Below are 10384 nucleotides of genomic sequence, written 5' to 3'. Positions count from 1 at the left end.
TTTTAAATTTATTTTTTACCAAGTAATAATAATAAACAAACAAGAATAAAAATGTGCACCCTACCCCGAGACCATTCCATTGTAACTATCCAACCTCCCAAAATTTCAACACCTCTTGTGATGGTTTGACCCCTTTCCATTTTAATAGTACGTATTCTACAAACACCCTCTATATCTCCTCAAAATCATTTCCCCTGCGTATTCCCATCTTACCTTAATAGCTCATGTTAGTTTGTCATTAATAGCTATATCCCATACCTGTTTATACCATTCTTCCAATTTATATGCTGCTTGCTCCTTGCAGTTCCTAGCTATAATAATTTGTGCAGCTGTCAATAAATTTGTGAGCAAGTCTTTCCTAGCCTACGAACCTTCCACCCCATCGTAAATTGATGATAATGCTATCTCTGGACTTTTGGTCAGCTTTAACCCAGTGATTTCTGTTATCTCCTTAAACGCCGCCAACTTCCACTTTTAACAATGGATCGCTATGACAACGCTCATTTTACATACCCATGTAAAAGAGGACGTGTCCTAGAAAAAGAGGGCATATGGCAACCCAGAGAGAGAGAGAGAGAGAGAGACAGACAGACAGACAGACTTCTTGGTTGTGTGTTCTGAATATATACAACGTTTTGAATATATGCAACATATATACAACGGCGTTTTAGGATTTATTTTCAGATGGCTGAATCATATAGCTGGGAGTTTTACAAAAGCAATACTGTCATGTATTTTGAGAATAATAATAAGATGCAGTCGGGGTGCCAACTTGCATAAAATATGGGGGGGGGGGAGGTAAGCCCTGCCCTGCATAATTGACCCAAAGGGATCTCGGCCCCTAGGAGTTGGCTACTATGGCTGCAATATCAGCTTTGAAAGAAGATGATATTTAAAGGAAGGAAAGGTATGTTGTTGATTAGTCAGTCTAACTGTGACAGTTCCACATTTTGGAATCTATCTTAATGCAGACAGAACAATACCAGATGCTGTCGGAAGAAGCCATGGGGAACAATTTGTGATTGTACTGTAGGTACTTGTAGTATTCCTTTGTTTTGCAATGGCCATTTTGCCTCAGACAAAATGGCTCAGATAGGTTTTTGGTGTATATTAGAAAAAGCTTCCCTAAACTTAACATTTGTGCAACATGTAGATCATGGGTAGGCAACTGAAGGCCCGGGGGCCGGATGCGGCCCAATCGCCTTCTAAATTCGGCCCATGGACGATCCATGAATCAGCGTATTTTTACATGAGCAGAATGTGTCCTTTTATTTAAAATGCACCTCTGGGTTATTTGTGGGGCCTGCCTGGTGTTTTTACATGAGTAGAATGTGTGCTTTTATTCTTTTATTTAAAATGCATCTCTGGGTTATTTGTGGGGCCTGCCTGGTGTTTTTACATGAGTAGAATGTGTGCTTTTATTCTTTTATTTAAAATGCATCTCTGGGTTATTTGTGGGGCCTGCCTGGTGTTTTTACATGAGTAGAATGTGTGCTTTTATTTAAAATGCATTTCTGGGTTATTTGTGGGGCATAGGAATTTGTTCATCCCCACCCCCAAAAAGATAGTCTGGCCACCACGGCTGAAAAAGGTTGCTGACCCCTGATGTAGATGGTGGTGAGGTAAGGTAGGAATGAGAATAAAAGCTGGGGAGGGGGGGAATGTGAGATGTGAAATTGATGGTGCATTCGCTGCAAGATTTCTGATGCTAACCACATTGATGTGGATATATTGAGATGAAATCTAGTAGAATGCTTGAACTAGAGACGGAAGAACTATTATTTATTTTAAGGATATCACTGTTGTGAAGTCGATGAAGAGCCCTCCCGCTGGCGTGAAGCTTGTCATGGAAACAATTTGCATCTTGAAAGGCATCAAGGCAGATAAAATCCCAGACCCCACAGGCACAGGGAAAAAGATAGAAGATTTCTGGGGTCCTGCTAAGAAACTCCTGGGGGACATGAGATTTTTGCAGTCGCTTCATGAGTACGACAAGGACAACATCCCTCCAGCGTACATGAGCATCATTAGAAAACAGTATATCACCAATCCTGAGTTTGTGCCGGAGAAGATCCGGAATGCTTCCACGGCCGCAGAAGGCCTATGCAAATGGGTCATTGCCATGGATTCCTACGATAAGTAAGTCCTTCTTTAAGAGCAGTCATTCATTTCAGCTTTGAGAGGTCGCCTTACCCCTCCCAAGGCGCCTTCCTCACAGCATATTTAATAACATAAAACCTGTTATGTACTGAAGTTCTCACCCTGGGCCAGCAGGGGGATACAGTAGATAGTTTTCACTCACGTCCACATATGCAAATAAGGGATTGAAAGTGACGTTCAGTGATTGGAAGTTACAGAAAATGGGCCTGGACTTAACGGTCAGGGACCCCTTTACCTTTTATTGTGGTTTTATGTTATGAACTTCCCTGAGACCTGCAGGTATAGGACAGTACACAAATTTAATTAATAATAATATAGCTGCCGGACAGTGGAACAGACAGTCTCAGAATTTAGTTGGGATGCTCAAGGATTTTGTTCAATCAGCATCTTTTAGTAAGCCAACCTGATACATGCTTTTCAGGCTAATACGTAGATTACAACACAGTTACTTTTCTGTTTTTGTACTTCTCCATATTTTGTGATTTAAAATGCATTAAATAGTATTTTAAAGTTTGAGTGCATACAACAACAAGTGTTTTAGGGAGAAGGAAGTACAAAAACTAATACCTCAAAAATTGCCATGCATGTGGCTCTGTGTGTAGCGGGGCGGGGGGGAGTCTTGATGCAAAAATGGGGCATAAATTGTGTTTTGTTTACATGTGGATGCCTAAAAACGGTCTCTGTGACATGTTACCATTTCGTCAGAGTGGCCAAAGTTGTTGCCCCTAAGAAGATAAAGCTGAGCGCAGCCGAAGGGGAGCTGAAGATTGCTATGGATGGTTTGAGAAAGAAACAGGCAGCCCTGAAGGAAGTTCAGGACAAGCTCGCGAAACTTCAAAAGACACTGGAACAAAAGAAGCAGGAGAAAGCAGACCTAGAGAACCAGGTAAGTAACATGGAGTCGGCTCATATGTTCATGTTATTTATTTAGGGTGTCTCTGTCCTGCCCTTCAGCAGGGCTGTCAGGCAGCCGACAATCAGATGCACCATTTAAAAATTCAAAGACTTTGATCCTGAGAAGCTCTGGCAGAGGACGGTTTTCCTTTTGCCATCTTCAGGAGCCAGTGTGGTGTAGTGGTTAAGAGTGGTGGACTCATAATTTGGTGAACCAGGTTCGATTCCCGGCTCCTCCACATGCAGTTGCCGGGTGACCTTGGGCTAGTCACACTTCTCTGAAGTCTCTCAGCCCCACTCACCTCACAGAGTGTTTGTTGTCGGGGAGGAAGGGAAAGGAGAATGTTAGCCGCTTTGAGACTCCTTAGGGTAGTGATAAAGCGGGATATCAAATCAAAACTCTGCTTCCTGGCAGCCTCCAGAGTCAGTTGCACCAAGAGACACTTTATGCAGGCATCCCCAAACTCGGCCCTCCAGCTGTTTTGGGACTACAACTCCCATCATCCCTAGCTAACAGGACCAGTGGTCATGGATGATGGGAATTGTAGTCCCAAAACAGCTGGAGGCCCGAGTTTGGGGATGCCCAGTTTATGGAAGACTCCGTGCTGGGATTATTTATTTATTTATTTATTTATTTATCCAATTTATACACCGCCCTATACCCGGAGGTTTCAGGGCAGTTCACAGCAAGATCACAATATATAAAATCAAACCAAAAGCAGTAACCCAATACCTCACCGTGCCCCCAAAAGCCACATTCTAAAAGGGTGCTGGATGTCAATAAGATCAACCAAAGGCCTGGCTAAAAAGGAAAATTTTTGCCGGGCGCCTAAAGTTCTATAATGAAGGTGCCAGGCAAACTTCCCTGGGGAGAGCATTCGACAGATGGGGAGCCACTGCAGAGAAGGCCCCGTTCTCATATTGCCACCCTCTGGACCTCTTGAGGAGGAGGCACACGAAGGAGGGCCTCAGAAGGTGATCTCAGGGTCCGGATAGGTTCATATGGAAAGAGGCGGTCCTTGAGGTATTGTGCTCCTGTGCCATTTAAGGCTATATAGGTCAAAACCAGCACTTTGAATTGGGCCCAGAAACTAATTGGTAGCCAGTGCAGTCAGACCAGGATCGGTGTAAAATGCTCAAACTGCCTTGTTCTGGTAAGCGACCTGGCCGCTGAATTCTGTACTACCTGATGTTTCTGAACCGCCTTATGCCGTGCCTGTTGGCCAGTGAGTATTGCCTTTTAGTTAATGCTACGCTGTGGTCTAAACCACAGAGCCTAGGGCTTGCCGATCAGAAGGTCGGCGGTTCGAATCCATGCAATGGGGTGAGCTTCCTTTGCTCAGTCCCTGCTCCTGCCAACCTAGCAGTTCGAAAGCACATCAAAATGCAAGTAGATAAATAGGTACCACTCTGGCGGGAAGGTAAACGGCGTTTCCGTGCGCTGCTCTGGTTTGCCAGAAGCGGCTTAGTCATGCTGGCCACATGGCCCGGAAGCTGTACGCCGACTTACTTGGCCAGTAAAGCGAGATGAGCGCCGCAACCCCAGAGTTGTCCGCGACTGGACCTAATAGTCAGGGCTCCCTTTACCTTTAAAGAGAAGACAAATTAAGGCCATGAGGTTTGATGAGCTCTAGAGATCTCTGGGAGCTGCCATGCTAGGTAACAGTGGTGTCAGTTCCAAGCCGTATGTGAACTCGGTCTTTTGTCAGAGAGGGTCTGTGTGCAATGGATAGCTCCCACACAGGTCTATCTGATCCCCCTGAAGGGATCCATAGAGAAGGGATCCATAGAGCCTGCCAGCATTAGACATGCTTCCCCAAAGGGGTCCTTGGTATGGCGTTTTGCTCCCTTTCTGATCCTCCTCCATTTGCCCTCTTTCCTCTCTCTCTCTCTCTCTCTCTCTCTCTCTCTCTCTCTCTCTCTCTCTCTCTCTCCTCCAATTTCTGGTTCCTTTTCTCCCTTACCAGCATTCTCCTCCTCTCCCACAGTCACACTGGCTTCCACCTTTCCGCACTTCGCTCTTCTGTTCCTGCCTCTTTCCTCTTGCTGTTGGTCTTCGTTTTCCATCCTTTTCCACCCTCCCTCCTATAGTGCTAGCACCCTGAACAAACTACAGCTCCTAGGATTTTTTAGGCGAAGCCATGAGTGTTGCAGTAGTATCCTAGTGCTTTGAATTTATGGTCTGGATTAGATCGACCCTTGGTCTGATCTGTCTAGTAAGGCTCTTGTCACCCAGGAAGACAAGGCAAAGCAGAAAGACGCAGGTTTATGGTGTGGAACACAGAATCAAACAATTGTTTGGTTGGAACCCCCTGCAATGCAGAGATATGCCTTTTGTTGGAACATGGAAGCATCTGAATAATAATAATAATAATAATAATAATAATAATAATAATAATAATAATTTATTTTTTATACCCCGCCCATCCAGCTGGGCAGCTTCCAACAGAATATTAAAAACATGATAAAGCATCAAACATTAAAAATTTCCCTGCCTTCTAAAAGCCAGATAGTTGTTTATTTCCTTGACATCTGATGGGAGGGAGTTCCACAGGGCAGGTGCCACTACCGAGAAGGCCCTCTGCCTGGTTCCCTGTAACCTCACTTCTTGCAGGGAGGGAACCGCCAGAAGGTCCTCGGAGCTGGACCTCAGTGTCCAGGCTGAACGATGGCTGTGGAGATTCTCCTTCTGGGTCAAGGCCATTTACAGCTTTCAAGTTCAGCACTAACACTTTGAATTGTGCTTGGAAATGGAATAAAGGTGAAGAGAAAATGAACTCAAGGGAGTCTCTCTTGTAACATGCAACTACGACTTCTTTGTGTGTTGGACTTTAGTCTGGCAGAGGTACAGCTTCTGCCTGTCTGCCTGAATTTTTCCTACCAAATCTGGGGAGTTTAAAAGAAGAAACAAGGGAGAAGGAGGAGTCCCTAGGTCCAGGTCTCTCCCAGATTCCTTTTCTTCCTCCCATTCTCATTAGGCAAGAATGTTTGCAGCATAGATTCACAGCCAGCAGACAATGTTGGTTCCTGTGTGAATTTGCAGCCCTGTGCGGCGTTTCCAAAATCTCCAATATCGGCAGACATATTTGAGAAGCCGATAGAAAATTCAGCCTGCGTTTAGCTCATGGCCTGCATTCATATGAAAGTGACCTTCATAAGTCAGCACAATGCTTTCGTGAGCTATGCATTGCTTTTTCAGATGCTACTGTTTTCTGTATCGCATATAAATCCATTATCAATTTCACATTTCAGGCGGAAGGCAATAATTTATTTGAAGGAAAGAAGAATGGAAATGCCATAGACCTTGCTGAATTCAGCCATGACAATCTGTCACACACGTTTTATTCCCCGCTTTTCCCCCTTAAGGCATTGCAACTTCAAATCCAAAGGCCATTTATTTTATTGAGAAATAATAATATAGCTTGGCAAAATCGATGAATCTGTGCTTGCTCTCAGAAGCATTAAAAGCGAAATCTGCGGTAACAATAGCTGCAAAGTATTTTGCCTAAAGTTTATGTTTTGATTTTAAGGTTGACCTGTGCAGCAAAAAGCTGGACCGAGCAGAAAAATTGCTTGGTGGCCTTGGAGGTGAGAAAACCCGCTGGAGCCAGACAGCTTTGGAACTCGGAAAGCAGTATATCAATTTGACAGGCGATATCCTCATCTCATCAGGTATTGTGGCTTATCTGGGAGCCTTCACATCCAGCTACCGACAGGTAAGGAATGAAGGAATAAATGACATTTTTTGTGTGATTGAAATGTTTCTATACCAAATAAGCAGCTGGTTTCCCCCAGCTTGGCCAGACATTTAACTGAGTCTGGAACAGAAGTGAAGAGATTAAAATAAAAGTTGGTTTTTGCTGTAATAATAATAATAATAATAATAATAATAATAATAATTATTATTATTATTATTATTTTTATTTATACCCCGCCCTCCCCAGCCAAGGCCGGGTTCAGGGCGGCTAACAAGCAATAATAAAAACAAGTTGAATGAATACAACTTAAAAACAAGATTAAAATACAACATTAAAATATTGAAACATTAAAATATTAAAATGCAGCCTCATCACAGGAGGAGAAAGGAAAAAGAAAAAAGAAAGAGGGGGAGGGAGTCAAATTGGCTCCAAGCCAAAGGCCAGGCAGAACAACTCTGTCTTACAGGCCCTGCAGAAAGAAATCAGATCCTGCTGGGCCCTGGTCTCATGAGGCAGAGCGTTCCACCAGGCCGGAGCCAGTGTTGAAAAGGCCCTGCCTCTGGTTGAAGCCAATCTAACTTCCTTAGATAAGAGAAGGAACACAGGGGAACACAACTCTGGGACTTTCCAGAGCAGGATCACAGGTCTCTCAAGTGAATGAGACACTAATGAGACTTTCAGGTTTGGTTCCGACAGGTTAGAATAGTCAGAGAATGGGGGAAATAATTGAGCAGAGGCTAGATACTTCTCTCCTTTTCTTTGGTGGGGCTCCGACTACATGCTAGCAGTTTAAATGGCTATGCTTCCTTGCGAGATCATTTTCACTTCTAGTTGAAAGTTAAGGTTTTCTTATATCCCAAGGGATGAGTGTAGGGAGAGCAAGGATTGCCCACCTCCGTCATTGGTGCTGTGCAATGCCAGGTCCATAGGTAACAAAACCGCCACCATGTGTGACTTTTTTGTCTCGCAGGGGATTGAACTGGCTTGCGTGATGGAGACCTGGGTACGGGAAGGTGAAGTAGTCTCCCTGCATGAGATACCCCCAGGTTTCTCCGTCCTCCATCAATCGCGGACTGTGGGTCGGGGGGGAGGAGTAGCGTTGTTAATCTGGGAGGATTGCTCTTTCAGAGCTCTGCCGTCACTGGCGATCTCCGGCATTGAATGTGTTGGTCTCGTGTGGGGCACCAAGGAGAGCTTGGCTGTTTGGCTGGTGTACCGACCACCCAGCACACCGGCAGCCACCCTGTCAGACCTGCTGGAGGTGGTGGCGGGCTGGGCCTTGGAGTTCCCAAACCTACTGGTTTTGGGAGACTTCAACATCCATGCCGATGCCGCTCTCTCCTCACAGGCTCTGGATCTAGTGACTTCCATGGCAACACTAGGGCTCTCCCAGTTTGTTTTGGGCCCCACTCATCAAGCAGGCCACACGCTGGATCTGATTTTGGGGGCTGGCATAGATGTGATCATGCTCCCCCCCTGTGGAAGTGCCATGGTCTGATCACTACGCTCTGAAAGCCAAGATTGACTTCCCGCTCCTCCCCTGCTCGGGTGGCGAACCTATTTGGGCTCGTCCGCGAAAACAGATGGATCCTGATAGATTCCGACAAGCCTTGCGGGACCCTGCTCCTCCTGGCGACTCATTAGATGACCTTGTTGAGGACTGGAATAACTGGCTCTTGGCAGCCATTGATGAGCTCACGCCTAAGCGCCCTCTGCGACCCGGTCGAAACCGGGCCCCTTGGTTTACTGAGGAGCTCCAGAAAATGAAGCGGGATCTCAGACAGCTAGAGCCAGTATGGCGACGGACTCGTGACGGAGCCTCAAGAACATCTTATAGGATGCTTATGAAAGCCTATGAGATGGCTATGAAAGCTGCTAAGAAATCTTACTTTGCAGCTTCCATTGCATCTGCTAGCTCTCGCCCGGCACAACTTTTTAGATTAATTAGGTCAATAACATTTTTAGGAGGACAACCAAATTTAAGCACAAATTCGACCCACAGCTGTGAGGCTTTCACAAGCTTTTTTGCGGAGAAAGTCCTGTTGCTCCACCGTGACCTCCCTGCCAATTTAGATACAGTGACTGAACTGGAGGCCCCTCGACTGACTTCATGTCCAGTGTTGGACCATTTCAATCGGATACTCCCTGCTGATGTGGATAGATTCCTCCAAGTTGGTAGGCCACCACCTGCCTCCTTGATCCGTGCCCATCTTGGCTGATTAGGGAGTGTCCAGATGTTGTGCGGACCCCCCTGGTTGAAATTATCAATTTGTCCCTTGACACGGGGACATTCCCAGGGGAACTGAAGGAAGCAGTAGTGTGTCCACTCTTAAAGAAAACTTCATTAGATCCCATAGACCTATCCAATTACCACCCAGTTTCAAATCTTCCATATCTGGGTAAGGTAATTGAGAGAGCGGTTACTGAACAGCTTGGTAGGTTTCTGGAGGAAACATCGGCTTTAGATCCATTTCAGTCCGGTTTCCGTCCTGGTTTTGGGACCGAGACGGCTCTGGTTGCCCTAACAGATGATCTCCGTAGACAACTGGATCGAGGCGGGTCAGGACTGCTGATCCTTTTAGATTTGTCAGCAGCCTTTGACATGGTCGATCATGATCTTCTGGACCACCGCCTCGCAGACGTGGGGATACAGGGCATAGCCCGTAACTGGCTGTGCTCTTTTATCTCTGGTCGGGGACAGAGGGTGGAACTAGGGAGGGAAATGTCGTCGCGCCATTCCTTGGTGTGTGGAGTGCCGCAGGGCACAATTCTCTCCCCAATGCTTTTTAACATCTTTATGCGCCCCCTTGCCCAGATTATCCGGAGCTTTGGGCTGGGCTGTCACCAATCTGCTGATGACACTCAGCTCTATCTGCCGATGGATGGCCACACCGACTCGGCCCCGAACACACTGACCAGATACTTGGAAGCTGTGGCTGGATGGTTTCGTGAGAGCCGATTGAAACTAAATCCTTCGAAGACAGAGGTCCTGTGGCTAGGTCGGGATGGCATGGGGATGAAAGACCAACTCCCTTCTCTTGCGGGGGCCCAATTAGTGCCATTGCCTTCCGTTAAGAGTTTGGGTGTAATCCTTGACGCCTCCCTTTCCATGGAGGCGCAAGTTACAGCAACAGCCAAGGCGACGTTTTTCCACCTTTGCCTCATCAAGCAGTTGGTCCCTTACCTTTCCCGCCCCAACCTGGCCACAGTGATCCATGCGACGTTCATCTCCAGGCTTGACTACTGTAATTCACTCTACGCGGGGCTGCCCTTGAAGCTGTCCCAGAAACTCCAGAGGGTGCAGAATGCTGCAGCGAGGCTTCTCAGCTTTTCAAACTGCACTGGCTCCCGGTAGAGTACAGGGTCAGATTTAAGGTGCGGGTTTTGACCTTTAAAGCCCTTCATGGCCTAGGACCCTCGTACCTACGGGACCGCCTCTCCCGGTATGCCATACGGAGAGCCTCAAGGTCCATAAATAACAACACCCTAGTGATCACGGCCTTAAGGAAGTTAGATTGGCTTCAACCAGAGCCAGGGCCTTTTCAACTCTGGCTCCGGCCTGGTGGAACGCTCTGTCTCATGAGACCAGGGCCCTGCAGGATCTGATTTCTTTCTGCAGGGCCTGTAAGACA

At 46.4% G+C, this 10384-nt stretch overlaps 1 protein-coding gene across 1 annotated transcript in view; it reads left to right on the top strand.

Annotated features, from left to right (window-relative positions):
* The window catches only part of DNAH7 (dynein axonemal heavy chain 7), a 153138-nt gene that overhangs the window by 96246 nt on the left and 46508 nt on the right, over positions 1-10384 (top strand). Inside the window, exons 43-45 of the mRNA XM_081886711.1 lie at positions 1793-2139; positions 2866-3046; positions 6585-6770. Of these exons, the coding sequence (XP_081742837.1) occupies positions 1793-2139; positions 2866-3046; positions 6585-6770 (714 nt within the window). The remainder of the gene's footprint in view (positions 1-1792; positions 2140-2865; positions 3047-6584; positions 6771-10384) is intronic.

This window comes from Podarcis melisellensis (genome assembly GCF_964234715.1).
Source record: "Podarcis melisellensis genome assembly, chromosome: 1".
Classification (NCBI taxonomy): Eukaryota; Metazoa; Chordata; class Lepidosauria; order Squamata; family Lacertidae; genus Podarcis; species Podarcis melisellensis.
The sequence above is the reverse complement of the archived record's forward strand: the minus strand, read 5'-3'. Positions and strand labels throughout refer to the sequence as shown.